At 32.2% G+C, this 23,003-nt stretch overlaps 6 protein-coding genes and 2 pseudogenes across 8 annotated transcripts, besides 3 other annotated features; 5 read left to right on the forward strand and 3 right to left on the reverse strand.

The window, feature by feature from the left end:
- Positions 1 to 4,786: part of a mobile genetic element that runs on past the window's edge.
- Positions 8 to 840, reverse strand: TVAGG3_0454310 (protein of unknown function, DUF4106 family; the record flags this gene model as incomplete). The annotated part of the gene is made up of 1 exon (XM_051234766.1): positions 8 to 840. A coding segment is annotated over one exon (833 nt), but the record flags the coding sequence as incomplete, so codon positions are not given.
- Positions 4,787 to 5,012: 226 nt separating the features above from the next.
- On the reverse strand, positions 5,013 to 7,078 carry TVAGG3_0454320 (annotated as a pseudogene). The gene has a single exon. A coding segment is annotated over exon 1 (2,066 nt).
- A 285-nt stretch (positions 7,079 to 7,363) lies between these two features.
- Positions 7,364 to 8,101: a mobile genetic element.
- Positions 8,102 to 8,538: 437 nt separating this feature from the next.
- Positions 8,539 to 10,620, forward strand: TVAGG3_0454340 (annotated as a pseudogene). Its single transcript has one exon — positions 8,564 to 10,432. A coding segment is annotated over exon 1 (1,869 nt).
- Positions 10,621 to 10,689: 69 nt separating this feature from the next.
- Positions 10,690 to 11,829, forward strand: TVAGG3_0454350 (uncharacterized protein; the record flags this gene model as incomplete). The annotated part of the gene is made up of 1 exon (XM_001302726.1): positions 10,912 to 11,790. The coding sequence occupies one exon, from the start codon at positions 10,912 to 10,914 to the stop codon at positions 11,788 to 11,790; it is 879 nt and encodes a 292-aa protein (XP_001302727.1).
- Positions 11,830 to 12,977: 1,148 nt separating this feature from the next.
- TVAGG3_0454360 (protein serine/threonine kinase protein) lies at positions 12,978 to 13,979 on the forward strand (the record flags this gene model as incomplete). Its single annotated transcript, XM_001302727.1, has 1 exon — positions 12,983 to 13,171. One exon carries the CDS (start codon positions 12,983 to 12,985, stop codon positions 13,169 to 13,171), a length of 189 nt encoding a protein of 62 aa, XP_001302728.1.
- Positions 13,980 to 14,442: 463 nt separating this feature from the next.
- TVAGG3_0454370 (protein serine/threonine kinase protein) lies at positions 14,443 to 15,366 on the reverse strand (the record flags this gene model as incomplete). Its single annotated transcript, XM_001302729.1, has 1 exon — positions 14,490 to 15,365. The coding sequence occupies one exon, from the start codon at positions 15,363 to 15,365 to the stop codon at positions 14,490 to 14,492; it is 876 nt and encodes a 291-aa protein (XP_001302730.1).
- A 1,063-nt stretch (positions 15,367 to 16,429) lies between these two features.
- Positions 16,430 to 16,569: a mobile genetic element.
- A 1,132-nt stretch (positions 16,570 to 17,701) lies between these two features.
- On the forward strand, positions 17,702 to 19,614 carry TVAGG3_0454390 (peptide-methionine (R)-S-oxide reductase protein; the record flags this gene model as incomplete). The annotated part of the gene is made up of 1 exon (XM_001302730.2): positions 17,714 to 18,154. One exon carries the CDS (start codon positions 17,714 to 17,716, stop codon positions 18,152 to 18,154), a length of 441 nt encoding a protein of 146 aa, XP_001302731.1.
- Positions 19,615 to 20,473: 859 nt separating this feature from the next.
- Positions 20,474 to 21,543, forward strand: TVAGG3_0454400 (protein kinase protein; the record flags this gene model as incomplete). The annotated part of the gene is made up of 1 exon (XM_001302732.1): positions 20,565 to 21,461. The coding sequence occupies one exon, from the start codon at positions 20,565 to 20,567 to the stop codon at positions 21,459 to 21,461; it is 897 nt and encodes a 298-aa protein (XP_001302733.1).
- Between the last annotated feature and the right edge of the window lie 1,460 nt (positions 21,544 to 23,003).

The following is a 23,003-nucleotide window of genomic DNA, read 5'->3' on the forward strand; positions in this document are numbered from 1 at the left end:
ATATTCTTCTCTTGGATAGTATTTGCCATCTATGTTTATATGATATTTAATACCGGGGTTGTAGAAACAAGAATAGTCATTTATAGTTCGTCTGAACAGTACAAACATAGTATCTGCATGTTTCATTGCAGTTGTTAAAGCAATATCTGTTCTTGCACCTGGGTCAGCACTTTGGTTTCCAACTTCACCTGCAAAGTCTTTGACAGATATTTGGTGTATAGGGAACATAAGTGGAACTGCAATATATTTGGCAGCTAAAGCATTTGAAATATCTGGGTCCAACATATAGACTGTAAGTCTGCTTTCTATTCTCTTGCATTCAAACTTTTCGCATGTGAACTTAACTGGGTCCCAAGCAGTTCCAGCAGCATTGAAGTAGTAGTTTACTTCAGTGTTGAGGTTTGAGAAACCAAAGTCTAAGTCAACTTTGTCTTTGCAAAAGTCGGCGAATGACGTTTTATTTGTTCCCACTACTTCTGTAAGAGTGAATGGGTCTTGTGTTGGTGCAATGACTAAGTTATTTTTGCTTGGAGTAAGTTCAATAGAAATTTTTCCTGCCCAGTTTGGCAAGTATCTTAAAAACCTGAAGATGAGGAAAGATGACAAAGGAACTCTAAGTTTCAGTTTTACTTTAGTGACAGCATTTCCATCTGAACCAGAAAGGTTAACATAAACTCCTGGAACGTTAGGGTCAAGTCTTCTTATTTTCTCAATAGTTGCATACTGGTCTGTTTGTTCTCTAGCTTGTGGTTGTACTGAGTTTCTCAAAGCGAACCATTCATAGTTTGCCCATGTTACTGTTTGAACTAAGTCAGAGTTAGAATATATCTTATATCCCATGAAAACTTCTGGAGCATATTGGTATCCGACATAGAAAATTCCATTGCAACCTTTCTTGTCAGACAACTTGGCAGAAGGTTTTATTTCAATGTCTTGTTCCACGTATAAGAAAGAGTTGTCAATAGAAATAATATGAAACCTGTCGCATGCAATATCTACTGTTGTTGAAGAACCTTCTCCAAACTCACCTACGTTTCCATAAGAAACAGCAGTTGTATATTCGTAAGTTCCAGGAACTATTTCTGACCTTCTAATGGCATTGTCGCATTCGTTATACCATTCGGAAACATTTCCATTCATGGCATCCAAAACTGTTGGCGTTATATTCTGAGCGGCGTACATTTCATATGAGTAAAAATATAGAATAGTTGGATTTATATGTCATAATAGAACCCACGTGGACCAAGCTTTACTTTCTTCCTGACTGAGTTTTAACTCTTCTTTTTCCTTCATTGCCACTACTTTCACTAGATGAAGTTACTTCTTCACTACTTTCACTTTGTTCTACTCTTCTTCTTTGGTGTCGCTTTGGTAACTTGCCCTCTGCTTCAAGTTGTTGCATCTTTGCCTCATGTTCACCTAGTATGTTGTAAATTTCCCATGTCCTTTTTGCCTTTGGGCTCTGGTCGCCCATCTCAGGTAACCTATATCCTAGAAAGAGTTTGTCATAGTTTGTATTTGAGTCTTTGCGTATTGTTTGCATGACTCTGTCCTGAGTTTCCGTTCAAGCTCTTCAAACAGTGCCTGTCCATATGAATAAGCTCGTTTCCAAATATATGTTTTTGTAGCCATTCTGGTTTTCTTTCCATGTTACCAACAATATCTTTTGTGAATGGGAAAGCTTTTACCCAATGTTTCAGTCTTGCGTCGTTTATTTCTGTAGTTGGTTTTATTTTGTCAAGGAACATGTTTTTCAATACTAACATTTCATTTGGTACTGTCCATTTGAGTTTTCTTAAATATTCATCCCTTCTCGGTTCATTGTCTGCAAAGTAAGTTTTTATGACATTTTGTAAACTTTCGTTTGCAAGGTCATGTACAATAGGTTCTCTTCCTTCTCTCTCCCTAACTTCTTTCTAAACTCTTCACCAAATATACCATCTCTATGTTCTGTGTAGTTCTTTGAGATAAATGTTCTAGAACGTCAGGTGTTATATTTCCATCAGCCATGTTCATTTCATACTGGTCCAAAATATCTGCATCTTTCATATCTTTCAATGGCATTAAAGCCGCGCTGAAAATACCAGCTATATCTGGTTCACCATTCACTTCCATTGCGTCTACAACTTCTTGGAATTGTGGTTGTAAGTTTATGAACCACCTATCCGGGTTAGCTTTATGACCCCATCTCATTGTAGTTCCATCGTCTGCAGAAACAAAAGTAGGTTTGTTTCCATCTTGGCTAGGTTCTGAATGAACTTTAAACAATGTTTCATTTCTATATGTTTCTTGAAATTTAACCTTTTATCTTCACCGAGTTCATCCGAAGATTGAACGTTGCTCGTAAGTAAAAAGGGTTTTGTATTTGTGTACATTTTCTTTCAGTGCTTCCATTCTATGCTGAATATTTTCATCTGATGTTGGAGTCTTTTGTATGTCGGCAAACATTTTTCGATATTCTTCTACTATGTCAGCCGAATTTTTTTTAGACTCTTGGAAATATTCCATATTCTCCGCATACTCTTGTTGAGGGTCAAGATTTTTCGGCTGTTCCAAATCTTCATCTAGTTCTGTGAAGTTAGTTTCCAAAGGAAGGACTTGTTCGTTTCCTTCAGGCTCTTCTAGCTGTTGTTGCTGAACTATTTCTTCCATGTCTGGTTGTATCTGAACTTCTTCCTGTGGAGTTTCTTGTACCTCATCTGCTGGCATTTCATATATTCCGAGACCGTTTTCAACAATTTCCCTATCTACGTCATCCGCATTCATAAGCTTTTGTTCTTTCGTTCCGTCTCTATTTTTTACGCGTTTCATGACGAAAGTTGAATTGTCATTTAGCTCTGACATCAAATATCTCGGAGTAAATTCATCCATGTCATTTGGATGATATGCTATTAAATCATATCCCTTAGCGAGCTTGTATTTTCCAGGTTTGAGATTATATCCGTTTTGGTGCTGAGCCATAAAGCTAAATAGGTTCGGTCAGTATTTCCATCCTTGAACTTTCTAATAGCTTCTTTATATCTGTCACTAAAGTCAACAGTATCTGGGAAACACACTCTTCTTTAAGCATTTTTAAGAATTCTTGGTTTCCTTGTTCTCTACTTCTTTTATGTCCTTGCTCTGTTTGTGGTTGTTGTTGTGCAGGGTTTTGAACTGTTGGTTGCTGTGCTGGTTGTTGTGTTGGTTGTTGTGCTGGTTGTGGAGGTGGTTGTTGTGCTGGTTGTTGTGCATGCCTGTGTCTGTGTCCATGTGACGATGTAAATGTGTTAGGTAGTCCTGGTGCAGGTGCTTCTCTTGGAGGGTTGGTGGTATATAAGTTCCACCAGCTGGCACATATGTTCCATCTGCAGCGTAATGTCCTACCTGACTTTTCGTTCTTAAGAAAGCATTTACTAGGTCTGTTTTGGTCTGTTGTAACTCTTTTTCTTGACTTTTCACAACAGTTGCTCTAACGGCGTCATAGGCACTTTGAACTGCCTGTCTCGTTGCTGCATCTGTTATTTTCGTCATATTTTGTGCTACTTCTTTTAACTCTTGTCGAAAACCTTCAGACTTCAGTTTCTTTCCAGATGAGAAGTCGTTCACTTGTTTCACCTTACTATGAAGAGCTTCGAAGGCGTTCTTAAAGTCAGCATTTGTTAAAGCTTCATTTGAACTGTCTTCATCCGCTTGTATTTTTGTCCTTATTGACCCTATGAGTTGGGCTGCTTTAGCGTTGGCTTGGGCATCTAACCAGTCATTGTTAGCTTTTATATATTCTGCGCTTTTCATTGCCTTTTGCATGGCTGCGTCGTTATTTTTACTTTCTTGTGCTAAGTTTTCATACTGTACGGTTTGGTTTTGCAACTGTAAAAGTTTTTCTGCCTTTACATTTGCTTCAACTTCTTTTTTATACTCATCGCTATCCATATATGTCTTCAGGGCTTTTTGTTTTATTTCTTCATCTTTCAGTACTTTATATTGAGTAGTATGGTTTTTTCAAATTTACACAACATCTTGTTCCATTTTTGCTACTTCTGCTGCTTTTTCTGACACTTTTTTCGCATATTCCTCTGTACTTAGTTCTTTCAGTTGTTTCTTCTTCTTCTTTTCTCTACGTTTAACTCATTGAGTTTCTTTGTGTGTCTGTCATATTCTAGTTTCTTTTCGTTTTCACTTATTTGCTTCTGTATGTCTATGTTTGACTTTTTGACATCTGTTATTTGATTTTTGAGTGAACTCAAATTCATTTGACTTTGAGGGTTATAGGCTGTTCCGTCTGCAGCTCCACCATAGCCTGCCATTTTCGCTAAAAGTGCCGCTCTTAAACCTCCACTCTGTGCACCAACAACTCGGTTTAAAAGCATAGGATTGCTTGACATTTGTTGCAACATGGTGGGGTCATTCAGCATTTGTTGTTGCAACACTGTTGTTGTGGTGTCAGTTTTACTATTGGATGTTTCAATGCTCTCTTCCTCTTACGTATATTCTTACGTAGCTTACGTGGCATTTTAAGTGAAGTTAAAAAGCGGTTTTTGACAGATGTTTATATGACACTTTTTGTTCAGCACAAAAAACTACTCAGTCAAAGTGTTGTCGGTTTTGTAAAATAACCGTCCTATCTCATTCTATAAGGGGAAAAGGCTTCTCAAAGTATACTTCCTTGGAACGCCCGTAACTTTTCCTGTAGCGACGATAGACCCTTACTTGTCCGGACAAAGTTATACTAAACATCTTCAGGGCTAGAGGGCACGAAGTGCCTGGAGGCCCCACTCCCTTTTTTTTTTTTTTTTTTTTTTTTTTTTTTTTTCATCCATATTCAATAACAATACAAATTAACACAATAAATCGTGATTCTACATCTTTCAACCGCCTTTCAATTTAAATGATATATAATGCGTTATAAGTTAAAACAATCAATTCCGAAGTGATAAAGTATCAATTTATTTTCAATATTTCAAGTTTTCATAAACAAACATAATAAACATGTACAATATATAGTCTCCCACTTGCTCTAACAAAAGTAATATAATTTACACAATTAAAGCCGTTTCAGTATATTATCGTTGTTACTACTACGCTTGTTGATAATAAACCTTACAACAAAGAAAGCAGCAACAGCTATTAAAGCAATAATAACTAATGAAACAAACATAGCAACTGTTGTCTTTGATTTTCCACTAGAAGATGTATTGCTCTCTGATATATTAGTTTGGTTTGTTGGCGGAGTTGAAGGTGACGAAGATGAAGGTTCTGAAGTTGGTATTTCAGGCTTTTCAGCTCTTAATTTATGATATTTTTTTCAAGAAATCTCTATTTTCTTTGAGATTTGTTTCATTTCCAAGATAAACAAGTGGCATATGACTTTGTTTGTAACCATTGATTGTCATTGAAGCTCTCATACCTGGATCGTGCCATAAAGTTGTCATCTTCAAATTTGTATCTAAGTTTGTAGTAAAAATAACAATTTCACTCCAATTAGATGCTGCCATTATGAACTCCTCTCTCCAATCTCCTAAAATATCACCATGGAATAAAGGATAATCTCCATCATCGTCATATTTCAAATCTGTCCCATATTTATTATTAAAACAAAGTGGTTGAAGTTAGGTAACGAATAGATTTGTTATTTTCATCATCAATTTAACTAATCCTCGATTGATGTAGAAGGACTAAGGGTTCCCTCCCAGTACAAATTGTTTGCTGGCCATAAGAAATCGGTGAAATTTTCAACCAATAAATCATTTGTTTTCTCATTATATAAACCATCGAACGAATATACTTCATAACCTGGCTTTGATGGATCAAAATCACCAGCATTGCCTCTTCCTAAGTCATGAACATATGTGCCATAATGTATCCATTTCATTCTCCGGTAGAAGCATTATAAGCATATTCATCAATTAAATCAGGGTTATTTTGCTGAATTCCGTATCCACTCATTGTTGTGTCTTCTTTATTGAACTTGGAGACATAGAATCTATCACCATGTCTAATATTAGATTTTCCAAGATTATATCTTAATGTTCCGTTGCCATTTAATGTAAATCCGATCTCATGAAACTCATCAATACCATCATAATCAACATCTGCAAGTCTGAAATGATGTCCGTTGTGATAAGTAGAATCATCATTGTCAAAAGAGTCAGTAAAGTTCCAATCTAAGCCAAACACACCATTTATAAATGAAAAAGCGGAATAAATATTGAAGAATCTCTTTCCACCAGTGATTCGATTTTTTGTTGCAACAAATAAGGCTGGTTTTTCAAGGGTTGCCCACCCAGCACACCAAACTGTGCTGATACAGAACCATATTCAGGCTTGAAATTAGGAAGTTTAACTTTTTGTTTCAATTTGCCTGTTAATCCATCAATACAAGCAATCCATTGATCAACATCATTATCATGAATGAATACATATCCATCTCCGAAGGTGAAATTGTTAGCAATTCGGATATATACTTCAGCTTTTCCGTCGCCATTTAAATCATACACACTTAATCCATCAACTTGGCCAACATTAATTGTGGTAGCTCCAGGTTTGATTCTATCCTTATTTATACTGTTATGACCAAGGTTTAATGTCCATAAATAAGTTCCATTGTGCAAATATGCTTCAACAGTCTGAATTTCATCTCTGTCTCTTACAAGGACGAAATCAAGATTTCGATCTCCATCAAGATCGCCTACCCATACTGTTCTGAATTGCGTTCCATTATGGATTGGAATCCGAATACATGGAATATCTGTGTATTTGCTGGTAACTCAAAGAAACTACTATTTTCGACTTCAACATCGTTAATAATTGATCCAACAAAATATTTATATGATTTACTCTTATTGTGATTTTTATCATAGAAATGTGTGACATCTGTAATTGGATTTGAGTTAAGTTTTACAGTTGTTGAGTTTTCATCAATTCTATAAACATTAAAAGCAATGCTATCATCATCCGTTATTAGAAATCTCCACGAAATGAATGAAATTCCATTACCTGCCCTAACTGCAACAACTCCTCTGTTTAAATTTTCGGAATATTTACTAATTTTTGTCGTGTCGTATCCATAACTATTCTTAAGAATACTGAGAAAAGTTAGCATTTTTATAATTGACTCTCAAATATTTCAATGTGAATTTTTTACACTTAAAATTTAAAACATGAAATATAATCATAATAATAATATTTTACATAACTTGAAAAATTCAATTCCTTTTCAATTTTGAATTTCATTGAGCAAAAGAGTATATTCAATCTCTAATTTATTGACTTTATGGCAAATTGAGTTACAAATCATATAATAAATCAACATGACAATCCTAAAATAAAATTAATCATTTCCTAAAAATTGACTCAACCTTATAACTTGGTTTCCAGATAAAACTACGGCAAACCCAAATTTTAGCTAAAAGTGACAGGAAAAAAAACGTTTAGTATTAAAAAAAAGACCGATGAGAGCTTCGTTCGAAATATAGAGGGAACTGAGAATGCGCAACCATTCTCAGGGAATATTGGATGCTATTCCCGTTCCCTCTGTATGGAAAATTGAGGTTTTCAAAGGGAGTTAAAATAATATCAAATTTATACTAATTTACTTCAAAATACAAAAGTATTTGACAGCTAAAATTAGTTACTTTAGCAAGCCTATCAATACCCTTTTACGATTATTGTTACTTTTTCGAAATAAAAGTAAAAACAAATTTATACTAATTTACTTCAAAATACAAAAGTATTTGACAGCTAAAATTAGTTACTTTAGCAAGCCTATCAATACCCTTTTACGATTATTGTTACTTTTTCGAAATAAAAGTAAAAACAAATTTATACTAATTTACTTCAAAATACAAAAGTATTTGACAGCTAAAATTAGTTACTTTAGCAAGCCTATCAATACCCTTTTACGATTATTGTTACTTTTTCGAAATAAAATAAATTTATTATCAAAAACCTTTTTTTTCTTAGTAAAAATAAAAATGTTATTTTATATCAAGTTTTTCTTCATAAATTTTTATAATGTTGTATAAATTTGAAGGTGGAAATCTGTAATAATTTTATCTTGAAAAGACTTGGCATTCTCAACAATGAAATGAGGGGTATTGCATCCAAATTCTGTAATTTGCGCGAGCGAAGCGAGCGGCTTAGGAATATAAGCAAAGATTGAACTAAATTGACTCCGAAATGCTGACTTATAAATGATTATAATGCCTTTTAATTAAGCTTATATCTTAAATGAATGAGAGACTTCGTTTTGGGCAAAAAATATAATACTGTAAACATTGAATTTTTCAAACCGTTTTCCCCTATGAAAATCTTTTCAAATTCTTTTTCAATGAAAAATATTTTTAAAGTTTTTCAATGAAAAATATTTGAGAAGCCAATATAATCACGTATTTTGTTATATGCTTTGAATGATCATTCAAAATTGAATGCAATAAAATATCCTATTCTAAGGATATTCAATATTATAAAATTTTAGATGCAATAGTTTATATCAATTACAATTATTAAATGAGATGCTACAAAATATATATTTTTCAATGTGATCCATTTTATATTTAATTTTTTAAATAGCTATTGAAATCATAAAATGATATTGTCTCTACTCCTCGTTGCTCAGCTAGATGTGCATACATGCAATCATGATCTTGAAATGGGTAACATAACAAGAGAACTTCAAGGACCTCAATCATATCGCAGCCTTAAAAATACCGAATGGAAAAACATCAGAATTAAGGTAGATTATAATTATATTGATAATAAAAAAGATGATCAACGAACTTGTAAACGAGCTGGACAACTAGTTGTATTCCAAGGCGTAAGATATATTTGCAAACAGGAACATATTTTGTCAAATTCAAAAATTTTGGCTATTAAAGGAACACTTAATAATGTCAAATCATATTTAGAGAGACTTCTTACAGTAGTTCCATATAATCATTATATTAATTATGTAGATTTTCCTAGCCGTTATCGAAACGAGACGAATTTTGGCAAACAAAGCGCATACGGTTACGATATAGTACTTGCAGTACTTTCAAGACCGAGACAGGATAATGATGCTACTCTCGCATCAGCTGCTGGATTAGCAGAAGAGAGAACATATCACAGACCAATATTTGGTGTCGTTTTCTTAAATCCAATGGCAGTTCCTGATACAGCACAAGATGAAAACACAAAGGATTCAAGATTCTTTTATACTTGCGTTCACGAAATTTTCCATGCTTTGGGTATTTCTCCATCAGATTTCCGACACTATCATCCACATGATTCCATAACTCCACATTCACAAATAGTATGCAGTTTCAGAAAGTATGGAAGAGACTTTTCGTTCTTAGTAACACCATACGCTCATAAATTTGCAGTGAAGCGCTTTGGAGTAGAAGTTTTCGTAGGAGATGACAGAACTTGCCCATCTGGATTAGAAATCGAAAATGATGGCGGTCAAGGAACAGCAGGAAGTCATTTAGAAGCAAGATCTTACATGTCAGATTTGATGGTTGGCATGACAATTCAAACAAAATCTGGACCATTTGCTAGATTGACTGACGCTGTCCTTGCAATTCTTTTAGATACAGGTAACTACAAAGTTAACTGGAGAATGGGACAACCATTAGTATGGGGCCACCCAGAATCAATTGATGGAAAACCAATTCCAAACTTTGCAATTGGTCCTCCACAAAATGTTTTCCCTAAGTATTATATGAATGACTTCTCAGTTCAAGAAGATTGGTATGCAAGTTTTGATTTCAAATTCTCCGGACCATTTTCAGGACCTGTAACCATTGATGGATTATCTAATGAACAAAAACAATTTTACGATCCGAAAGGCATTGGAGTTGGTAGAACACAAGTTTATGATTTCATTCCATTTTATTTCCCAAATTATGTTTGTCCTAATGGACAAGCTATTCTTCCATCAACGTCATATTATTACCACAAATGCGGTACATATACATGCGACGGATATAAATCGTTCACAATTCAAGTCAACAAATAACATCTGGAAGCAATGTTTGAAAGCGTCACATGCACAAAAGATAATGCAACAGCTGTATTATCTATGTCAGTAAGCGGTTATCCCAGACAAGTTTCTTGTGTTGATCCTGAGAGATTCTGCAGGTCTGTGAAACTTAACGAAATGAAGTTTGTTGTTGACCCATTCAATCCAGATACAAGGCAATTGAATAGTGATTCTCCAACACCGACACAGCCTGAACCAGGAAATAATCCATCAGGACCTGGAGTTGAAAATCCTTCAGGAACTGGAGGTTCATATGAAAATTCCAAAGCAGCAGAAAAGAAGGCTAAAAAGAAAAAGTTGATAATTATTGCGGCATGTGCCGGAGTTGCAGCTTTAATTGTGATTGCATTTATTGCAGTTTTGGTTATATTTGCAATTAGAAATGCAAAAGAAAATGCATATCATGAGGATTCTGATGCAAATTATGTTGTTTAGAAAGGAATTAAAGAAAAAAACTTTTTATTTCTCAAATATTTCTTGTACTAAAATATTTTTTATAAAGAAAAAATTAAATTTAGAAAAGATATATCTCGAATTTATTTTCTTTCTTGATCTACAATATCTAATGTGATTATTTTTTTTAGTTTTATCGAATCGATATTAAAAGTATACCTACTAATTTTATTAACTCAATAATTTTGATATTTGGCATAAAATCAAAAATCAAATTTAATTTTTTGAATGAAAGTTTATAAAAAAATCACTTTTTCCAAAATATAATCTAACTTTTAAAACAATAAATAAATAAAAAATACAAGAAATATTATAATTATTTTTCTGATTTCGAATTTTCGATTTCATTGTAAGCAGTTTCAAGGAATCAGAGGAATAACTCGCAGCAACTGCTGAATAACTTCATCATACAGGTCAACAACCAGATAAATACTAACAACGATAACAGTTATCAGCAGCAAATGGAAGATTTAGGGAATAAATATCTAAATCAGCAGAAAAACATGATGGAAACCCAACAGCAACAGAGTGCACCGCAGCAGATGGAACTGCAAAACCTCAAAAACAAGATTGCCGATGAAAGTAAAAAGATTGAAAAAGATTCTTTCAAACCAATGAGAGATTCGTTGAATAAAATGGAGAAAATGAGGGATCAGCAAGCTAAAAAGATAGTTTCGCAGCTATCAAACGATTCCAAGGCTGTTTACAAAGATTTGAGTTCGAAAATCACTCAAACAATCCAGAATTCCGAAGTTGGAAGGGCAGAGATGGCAATTAATCAGAAGATAAGCAATTTCGAGAAGAACTCTGAGCAATTGGACCAAAATCCGAAAGAAAAAACTCCAATTCAGAAAAATGACGAAATAATTAACTTCCAAAACCAAATAATAGCCGACCAACAGGCAATGAATCAGAATGTTGTTGCAAAAGCCCTCATTAAAATGAAGCCAAAGCAAAAGAAACCTTCTAAACAAAAAGAAAACGAAAATGAGGAAGAAGATGTCCAGAAATCAATGCTCCAACAGATGATTAAATACCAGAAGTCCCAGGAGAGCCATTCTAACGACAGCCAGCAAACAAACAGTCCAAATGACCAAAATCAAGAAATTTCTGAAGAAAATCTCGTTGAAAGTGACTCGGATGGAGATCCAATTCTCCTCTCAACCAAAGATGATGATTCTCCTCAGCTAATTGATTCAAATTCGACTGATACAACTAAATACAAAGAAGAGGAAGAAATAAAAGATTTAGATTCACTTCCAATACTTTTAGATGATATTCCTACGTTGCCTAAAGACAATGAAAAGATTAATAAGTCATCTGATGATGACAACCAGTGATTTTTTATATTTTTGTTATATTAATAAAGTGTTTTTTATATCAATACCAACATCTCTTTCTAAGGCATCACAAATGTATATTTATTCTAATAATTATCAAATAAATTTGTTCAAATATCTCCAAATTCTTTCAAACACGTGTCCATCTATCTGCTATAAGTCATGTAATTTTATTGTAGTACATTTTACAGAATTTTTCTTCAGGCAAAATCTTTTTCTATTCAATAATCGAATTTAAATCTAATGACATGAAATGTCATTAGAGCATGACATTAAGCTGTTAGATCTGATACGCTTTTTAATGGAATCAAGAACGTAACATCTAATATAATTCATTTCAATATATTATTTGCATAAATAAGAATTTTAGTTGAAAATATCTCCACACATTGATTCTAAGGTCATACTCGAACCAAAACTGTTTGCTTCCGTAATGGAGAATAATTCGATAATAGCCATTGCAGCTGAAACAATGATATGTTTTGATGAACATTGATTTGAAGAAAAACAGAATGTTAGAATTAGGGATTCGCCTCGACTGAATTTTTGCAATGCAGCGAGTCAAGATCAAATGAATTAAATATGTGATGAATCCCTAATTTGGGAAAAAAAGTTAATGTGAAATTAAATTTAGTTACGCATTAATTGACTGAAAAACTCAAAGATTTTTTCTGACTATTGAAATTGAATTGTGAGAGAGTAAATTTACATTTAAAATATCGTTTATATAAATGTATTGCACTTAAATTAAGTGAATTGTGATTTATCGTTCAGCAGATAGAAAAAATTGAATGGTGGCTTCAAGTCCATGGTTTTTTAGGAGAATTCATTGTGTATGTATTACAGTATAATTTATCTATGTAAAATGCGTAAAATAAATTATAAAGAATTAATACGATAAAAAGTTATGATCATATTTATAGCATGTTGATTAGTATTTTAGCCTTTTAAGAAAATTTTCCATCCTGTAAAATTCGTCTTGAAAAAGTTGTCAAAAGTATAAAATCAATTTTATGGTATTTGTATTGGCCATATCATAATAAGTGAGTTGGAGAAATTTAATTTTTACAGTTTCTAAACACACACAATTTAAGATTTAAAAAATCTTTATTCGACTCCAAGTTATTAACAAGAATTTAAAATTATTGAATATAAAATTCTGAGACTTTTTTTCTGGACTTGACTTCAAAAAATGGATCAGGGTGAATTAAGCTTCTTCAATAACATTGGAATACAGTATTGCAAGCCAATCGCATCCGGAGGCTACGGATCAATCAGTCTTGTATACTGGGCAAGATACCAAACATATTTTGCGCTTAAAAAGATCCCAGTTTCGAAGTTTAAAGAAACAGAAGTAGAGTGTATGAAGAAACTTGATTAGTCAAATATTGTTGGACTATACGATATATACAAGTTCAATAATTTTGTTTACTTATTGATGGAGTACTGCCCATCAGATCTTTCATCAATGATGAAGCAAGGTGAATTAGCAGAACCTCAATTGTGCCAGTACTGTCATGATATTCTCGTTGCCATCAAGAATTGCCATGATAACTACATTGCTCACAACGATATCAAACCATCGAACTTCTTAATCGACAAATACGGGCGTCTGAAAGTTTGCGATTTTGGTATCTCAACTTATCATGGTATGACTAGAACCAGTGACCTATTTTTAGGAACAACTCTTTTCATGGCTCCAGAAGTTTTAGAGAAAAAGGAGTACGATCCGATGAAATCAGATGTCTGGTCCATTGGCATTACTTTCTATTATATGGCTACTCAAAACTATCCATACAATGCCGATGATAAGGAAATCCTCTTGAAGCAGATACAAAACAGCAGATTACTACTTTACAACATAGATAATCCTAAACTTGCTAAAGTAATCAAGCGCTGCTTAACAATAAACCCAGAAGAAAGAGCAACAATCGACGAACTTCTCGCAATGTCGTACTTCAAGAAGATTCAAAGCAGCAGCACTTTCTGCGTTGACCATAACAATAAGAATTTCCTTAAAGGCGCTCAAAGTTCCGGAGCACTCATATTTAAGCCGAAAGCAACATCACCATTGAAGATCAGAGATAGAAACTCAATGATGGTCATGAAGATGAGAGCAACAAAAGCAATGTCGGTTGATTTGAAAAAATGATTTTGTTTTTATTGTTTATATTTATTACCATGCGATTTATAATTAATAAATATACTTACTATGTTATAACTTTAGCCTATTTAATTTCATATTCAATAAGTTAAAATAATTATCGAAAACCAATGGTTTCGTTAGTAATAATTTGTCATATTAGCTACGGTGAAGCTGATTATTAACAATTTAGCTTTTAATATCTGGGAAAAATTTTAGACAAATTTTATTTGACCTGTTAAAGGAAATGAATTGGAGAAAATAGTTTTATGCATTATGGTTAATTTGCTTTTTCATAGTTTATATCTTCATTAGCAAATTCAGATTCAATCTGCCAAATCAAAGGTAATAATATTCTTTATTAGGTAGAACTCTCACATTGTTCGGAATTAAGAAAACTATTAACTTATAATCACGTAATTCCAGCTTTTTTCGATCAAGAGAATTCACTAAACGATGAAAAAGCAATAAAAAACGGAAAAAGAAGATATAATATATTAAAAATCGCATAAAAACGCATGATATACAGATATTTAACATGATCTATACAAACAGTTCATTGAAAACTTAATCTTCTCTTCTTGATTGAAGGTGATAATATTAAAGATAAAGGTTGATGTGCTGTTGATGAATAGTTCAGCGTTCTTCTAGACGAATCTAATTTCAAGTTGAGCATTTCAGAAATTTCTGTCGCGCTCGGTCTTGATGCTGGGTCAACTTGTAAGCATCCATGAATGATCTTCTCATATGTCTCATTTTTGATGTTGGAATCATCAAAAGTACCAGTCATTATGGCATTTAACATTTTCTCCTTTGAAGAAATGTCCCATGGATACTGTTTTGTTAAAACATAGTACAGAGTAACTCCTAGAGACCAGATGTCTGCAGCAAATGCATCATATGGCTGCATTTTGATGACTTCTGGAGGGAGGAATGCTAATGTTCCGGCGAATCCTGTAGATATTTCATCTGCTACACGCTTTTTGGCTAAGCCAAAATCACATATCTTGATTCTTCCATAGGAATCTACAAGAAAATTCGATGGTTTTATATCTCCATGGGTAAAACCATAGGAATGGCAAGCTTTAACTGCCATAATGATCCCAGATGCTAGTTGTAATATCCTATCTGGTTGAGAAATTGGACTTGCAACGATGCGGTCTATGGAATTTGGACAAAATTCCATAACCATATATACATAGGGCTGTATATAAAAATATTTATATAAGGTGACAACATATGAACTCTTAATAGCAATCATTGACTCTACCTCGTTCTCTTGGAACTTAGAAGCCAAAACTCGCTTAACACCAAAGTGAATCTTATATTGATTAGAGTAAACAAGGTAGACTATGCCGTATGTACCCTTACCAATTGTTTGTATATATTGATAATCGTTCTGTTGAAAGAAGGCATCATCATATGGATCCATATTTTACCAATAAAATAATTGTTTAGATTTTTGACGTGGTCTGAATTTTTGACTGAACAACTTTTCGCTTGAGAAATAAAACGAACTTTATATCATATAAGTGTATGGAAAATGGAATAAGAGGATTACAAATTGTATGGTGGCAAAAATTTTGAATACTAGATTTATCCTTTTCTGAGGAAAGATTATGTGATCACAAATATATTGAATCAGAATTTCGGTTGGTTTTCTGACTACAAAATATTGATTTAGCAATAATAAGTATTAGGAATAAAATATGGGTTGACAAAAATTTCCAATATGAATGTAAATTACATAAATATAAATTGAAAATTTTCAATGCTAATGATCGTTACCTATCTTATCATATGGGGTTACATTCAGACAAACATTCAAAATACTCGAAAATTAAAATTAATCGCTTATCCGCCCTGTTTTCATATTTTGATTTTCTATATATACTACATATAATAACCATATTTCTCATTTATCTTTACTCTCAATAAATTGATAATAGATTTTATTATTTTGAGAAGATGTAAATTTTTTGATTTTTTATATTTTAATTTTAAAAACAAGAATATCCTGCACTTTAGATCGAAATTCACATTTATGTGTTGATAGGTGTCAAATTAATTTTATTTCGAAAACAATGATGTTTGTGATTTGTCCCACTGCCTCACAAAATGCAAACGATTATTATTACTGTTTCTAGAATGATATTCAACCATAATTGAAACAAATTCTGATCTTTGATTATTTTTGAAATAACATTTTTAAGATCTTTTTGATGTTTTTCAAGATATCTGCCTTTGGAGCATAGAACATAATTATGTTCATTTTATTTTATATAGAATTGCAATTCTACTTTCCGATGAAGCGATTAGGTATCAAAGCCAGCTAATCACAGCATATATATATTTCCTTACCTAGTCATCAATCTATCAATAACAATTTTCTTCAGTTCACCTCCTATTTCCCATAAACCGAGAAACAAATAATTTGATTTTGAAAAAAAAATCGATTTTTGATTTCAATTTAAATGAAATTAAATGTGTACTTAAGGGTGCCCTATAGACGATAGACCACCCTCAGAAAAGCACTTTTAAGGCTATTATATTGAGAACTAGAATCTGGATAATCCATTCATTCGAGTTCTAATAAGGTTAATTTTGTGATGTTTACATTATCGTTATAGGGCACCCTTAAGGGTTTCGTTTTGCTAAAATTGTCACTTTTATAGCATATTTGTTTTTGGATGTTTTGCGAAACCAAAAAAAAAACTATGATATACAATGTGTGTGTAAAGAAAATACTTTATTTACTAGTTAAAAAATCATTTGGTATTGATCAAGTTATTTTTTCTGGATAAGATATTATATGGATAATTGGATAGAAAATACAATTATATAATCTTATACCTGGTTTAATTAAGCTAATTGTCATCAGAAACTTGTAATTTTTATGAATTTCAGATTTTCTTTTCATTACTGCTTTTCTTAATAGGTCAAGTTCTTATTTACGTTATAAAGTATGATATTTACAAATATCAAGTTATCATGTTTTTTGAGAAATTATGAGAAACAAACAAAAATGAAAAAGATAGGAATAGCAATGAATAGTGATGTGGGTATAGAAAATGTAAGAGATATGAATGCAAAGCAATCAGTATTTAGGATATTGACCATAGATTTCGAAAAAAAAATGCTGCATATTGAGCGAAAACTATGATTATATTATAAGGCTGTCATTTAAAGCATAATGAAACTATTCCCTTTTCATTTTAATCGAATAAGATAGTAAAGATTTTTGAATTAGCTAGAAACTGATGAGATGTTTTCACAAATCAGATTTTTAATCTCTATAATGCATAATTCACTCAATATCTCAATTTTGATATTGCGAGATATTTTTGCTATCGGTTTCGCAATTTTGACACAATAGCAAGAGGGTTCTATAAGCATTATTATCAACGTAGAATCTGAATATCATATCAGAAAATATCGCAAATCTGACATTTACCCGACCAAATAGCAAAAATAATTGAATACTTTTCGCAAAAACTTTAAAAATCGATAAAAATATGAAATATAGATATTAAAGAGACTTTTTATATAATATTCATAAAGATTTTCCAAAAATATGATACCGCAAAATTAAAAAAGTGACGTCTTGAGTGGAGTCAAAGGTCGAAATTGCTAGCTAAATGTTTTTTTAGCGAAATTGCGTATTGTACGTTTTTTTCGCAAAACGAAACCCTTAGTGTACTTGGTTCCTCTTTTGTGATGAATGTCTAGAATTCTCTGAATTCATGATGGGTCACTTCTGAAACGTGTCATTTTTTATCAATGCTTCAGTCACTTTTCAATCACTCAATATCTAAAAGTGTCAAAATCTTAGACCCTCTCAAGTTTTTACCAAAAATGGATCCATTAACACCAGAAGAAGCTTATGTTATTGAACGCAAAGGCACAGAGAGACCATTCACAAACAAATACTACAACTTCAAGGGTCAAGGAAAATATATTTGCCGCAAGTGTGGAGCTACTCTATATTATTCAAAAGATAAATTCGAATCTGGATGTGGATGGCCAGCATTCGATGATAATGCTAAAGATGCTGTAATTCGCTTTATTGATGCTGATGGTCACCGTGTTGAAATTACTTGCGCTAAATGCGGCGGCCATCTTGGTCACGTATTCGAAGGCGAAGGTTTTACAGCTAAAAACACAAGACATTGTGTAAATTCAATCTCTATTGTTTTTGTTCCAGAGAATGAGCAGCAGTAAACATGTCTTTTAACTTATTATCTACTATCCATTTAATTTTTTAAAGAAATGGGCTCTTAAATAATAAAACATCCAGTATTGACAATAATTTCTAGAAGCCGAGTAGTAATATCGCTAAATCAATATTACTCATCCTAACTTTTAAAAATAGGCATATCGTAATGAATAAATCACAAAATATAAAGAAGAATTTCTCCAGATGATTTGTTTAATAGAAAAGAATCTAATATTTAGAGATGTATACTGTACATAAGAGACTTCATTAACCCTAGAAGGATAATTCAGTGTTTTGCATAATAAGAAGATAAAAAATTCTTGATTTTCTAATCATTTCCTGATTGAATACACGATTACATCGATTTCATTCTATCGATCTCATTTCAGAGTGTATTTATTGATTGAGAAATGATGTTTTTTTACTTGAGTGTCAAAAATTGTTCGTTATTGCGCTATGTCCACAAAAAAAATCTCTTACAAAATTTGAGAAATGAAAATGAGAACGATCACTGCCCATTCCCAAGACTCCCTTCTATACAATGGCAGACGCAATCGTTCGTCCTTATCAAGTACACATGGTCCTTTTTCAATACAAAGAATAAGTGACACGTGGATTCAAGAGAGTCAATTCGAAGAGTTGACAGAGAAACATAAGGCATATCAGAAGCAAATAGAAGCTCAAGAAGCTGTTGATGAAGTTGCTTTATTTGAAAAGAAAATTTACGGTGTTTATCATCAACCGCCAAATATTCAAAAGACACCACTCAATCCGCAAGAAGCAAGACTCCTTGTTCAGAATTCCCAACCTGAAGAAACAAAGTTCTTTGATCTCCCAAGTCTTCATCACCAGTCAAAATTGCCAGAATTTCAAGATTACCATTACAGACCTCAAGGCTGGAATTTAGTTGACGAGCCCCTCATACTCACTAGACCAACTAAAACAAGCCTTTCGCAGAGATACAATCCGAAACCATTTAAGGTTCAAACAAATCATGGCCTTTCAACCGGAATTCCATTACTTAAGAAAGAACTCCTCAATAATCACAAATCCAAACTTGGAAAATATAATGCATCAGTTCTATTGGCACAAACTTGTGACAACCAAGTTAAAGAAGAGAAATACAAGGTCAAATACGATGAAAGCAAGGAGTTTTCTCAGAAGATTGCTCAGGAACAGCTTCAAAAATGTGCTCAATTGGGCCAAAAATGGGCCATCAAAAAACTTGCCGGTCCGAAGCCAAAGGTATATGTTCCTCCCCCGCCAGATGAGGTAGATCTTGACGCTATTAAGCAAGTTAATAAAAAAGAGGAAGAAAAGCGAAGAGAGATGAATATGTTGGATTGAAATCCTTCCAAATTATCTCGTATCGTCGTTTTATTTATTATTTTTCGTTAGAAGCATTTCTTTGTTACTATTTTATTTTGTTATTAAATAAAAATTATTGTACTCATTTAAATTCCTTCACACACTACATAATAATCAACATCCACATATAATTAGCCTTTTTATTGATCAATATCACAGTAGAAAAGATACTGTATCATGAAAAATAATTTTGAAAAAATTATCACAAAAATACTGATATCTGACATAATAGATAGTTGCAATGTTTATAAATGTCGTTATATTATTAAAATATTGAATAGAACATTAAAGGTTTGAGAAAAATACGATCGAAATAAAAAATATATGGCACAAAGTTAATATTAATTAGATTCTTACTAGATATTGTGCTTAGAATTGGAAGTATATAAATTTGCTTCATATTTATAAAGAGTTCTTCAAGTATAATGGTAAGAATTTGAAAATAAAGGCGTGGAGTCGGTCAATCGGATGTATATTTTGTATTTATACACCCAATTGTTTTCTTTAACAGATTTCATAAGAAACTGTTCAATCCTAGCAATAGTGTAAAATTTGATTATCCGTACCTCGCATTACTCTTTGAAAAAAAGAAGTTTTAGCTAATAACATGATGAGCAAGCAGAATCAAATTAGGTTCCTTCATTTTAAATTTTGTAAAGAAACATTGTTTCTCGATAAAAACGACAGACGATAAATCTTCATTTATTGTTTATCTCTAATGACCTCCTATTAGAATTTCTAAAAATAAGTTGTTTCACAGATAATCAGTTTAATGAGCCTGAGGAATTAGGAAGAAATATATTCATGTATATAAGTAATTAATTTATAGCGCTATAAGTTTTTCTTATTTCATTAATTTTTATGCTCTGAAAATTTTATACTGATTGTTGATGTCATTCATAAATAACATAGTTAATCATTTTTTAATAACTTTTGTAGAATCCTTGATTATATATTTCAATACTCGATATATTTTTTCAATGATATGCAACGTATATCATTTAAAAGTGGTACGTCACTTTTATTAGAAATTTTTTCGAAAAGATAATGGAGTTATGCGATGCTGAATTTTTCCTTGAGAACGGATTTGATTATGTTAGTACCATTGGCCGTGGGACATATGGTCTGATATATCAAGTTTATGACCATCAATACTCACAAAACTTCGCATTAAAACGAGTTTTAGAAACAGATTTCAATGAAAACGAAGTTAAGTGCATGATTGAAATACGAAGCAATAATATTGTTCCGCTTTATAAGTACTATCGATTTAAACAGTTTGTCTACCTGTTAATGGAATACTGCCCCTTAAATATTGAAAGATCAATAGTTCATTCTTCAAAGATCAATCTTGATAAACAATACGATATAGCACTTGGAATTTCTGAAGCTGTTTACAGCTGCCATAAATATTGCATTGCTCATGGAGATATAAAACCTTCAAACTTTTTACTCGACAAATACGGACGAATTAAAATATGTGATTTTGGATTGTCCAAGAAAACATCTCCTGAACAAAACTGCACGACATATAACGGAACCTTATTGTACGCAGCGCCGGAAGTAATAAGCTGTCAGCCATATGATGCATTTGCTGCAGATATATGGGCAATGGGTGTTACCATATTTTATGTTTTTACCGGGAAACACCCTTTTCCTGACAACGATCGCCAAACCATGATACACTTAATCATGAATTCTATCTACGATGATTCCCATATCAGCGACGTGTTTATTAAGCAAATAATACAGAGGTGTTTACAGGTTGATCCATCTCTGCGACCTTCAGCTGAAGTCGTTGCGAAAACGATCAGATCTCAAATAAAAAACTCGAGTAGAAAGAAATTCATCCGCCAAGCTGCTTCTGCGAAAACTTCGGCATCTTTGGTCTTGAATTCAAAACTTAAGAGAATGGCTTCTTCAAAGAGGATTTCCTCTATGTAAAATTGTTTTTGTATATTTTTAATTAAGAGTTACTTCCTTTTTTAAAACTATATTTTAAGGATAAAAAATATCATCGGATTTCTCGTCAATAGCAATATTCAATGAAATAAACAAATTGAATCTAATATGATTTGGATAGTTTTCTATTATTAGATTTAAAAAATATTTATATACAATTTAATAAGTGATATAGTATAATTAAAACATTATGTTAATGTTTTACAACCTGAGTGGATTACATTTAATGATTATTTTATGGATAGGATTAACAATTTTAAAGAAATGAAATTAGAATATTTGTATTCTGCTTTGTATAGAATGCCAATTTGTTTTTAGGCAGTCTAAGGATTTGTGTCAATTATACTGACTCATTTAATAAGAAAAATTATAAATTTCTAATTTTTCATGCATAAAGGTGTACTTACGCCCATCTGACTTTAAATCAAATTTCTGTCAACTGTGAAGTATCATTAAATATGCCTTAATGAATGTTATTGATAGAACTATAAAAGTTTTCATATTTAAGTTTGTTAGTGAATAACAAATAATAGGATAGATCATATATCTGGTATTCAAATATCAATATCTATATTATAAAATAGAGAGTCGTTGCACTTCTATTAATTTACAAGGAGAAGTTTTAACATAGAACAACAATTGTTGAAAATGACATTTCGTAGGGGGTGATTTCCTTTTTCTACAAAACATATCAATATAATTTTAGAAGTTGATATTTGAATTATTTTTCGTGCAATTTAAATCCTTATGAACTTTGGTGTTAAATTTTCCTTGAATTTCAACGTTTTCCTGGTATTTATCGCAACAATAATCTGTATCTCATGATGAAAAAATAAAGATGAAGGTTTCTTTATTTATCTATTATCTACAGATATATGACTTTAAAAAAAATACTCTAAAAAAGTTTTCTTGAAATGAAATTAAGTTTTATACTTTAGCAGATGCGTCGCTGCTTTTATCCTTTTTACGCTTTGCGCATTTGCATATCGCCACAATTGTTACGATAACTATTATGACAAAAACCAAACAGCCGACGCCAATTACAATGTAATACCATATTGGCCATTTTTCAGTTGGAAATGTTTGATTAATATTTTTGAGTGTGAAAACTCCACCTTCAGTTGAAAGAGTTGCTGTAAATTCGGGGAAAAGAAAAGATCTGTCATTAGTTTCAGGTTTAAATGAATAATTTTTCTGGTCCCAAGATACTGTCGATCCTATTTTATAATCTCCATAAGAATAATTTAGATAATCATTATATGTTTGGAACAAACATGAATCTATTATTGGGATAAACATGTCATAATCATCGGTTGTTAGATATCCTTCCGTTCCATTGTTAGTGAGAAAACAGAGATTATCAAGGCGATATTCATCAGAGAGATTTTTCATGTCGGCGTTTGGATATTTTTTATTTAGTCTAGATTCTGCAGCAATACTCTTTGAAATAGTAGACCCAAAGCTAAATGCATCTCCTCCATTATCTTTCTTATATGAATAGTTCAATTTTTGATTAGCATAAGA

This window comes from Trichomonas vaginalis, chromosome V (assembly GCF_026262505.1).
Source record: "Trichomonas vaginalis G3 chromosome V, whole genome shotgun sequence".
NCBI lineage: Eukaryota > Parabasalia > Trichomonadida > Trichomonadidae > Trichomonas > Trichomonas vaginalis.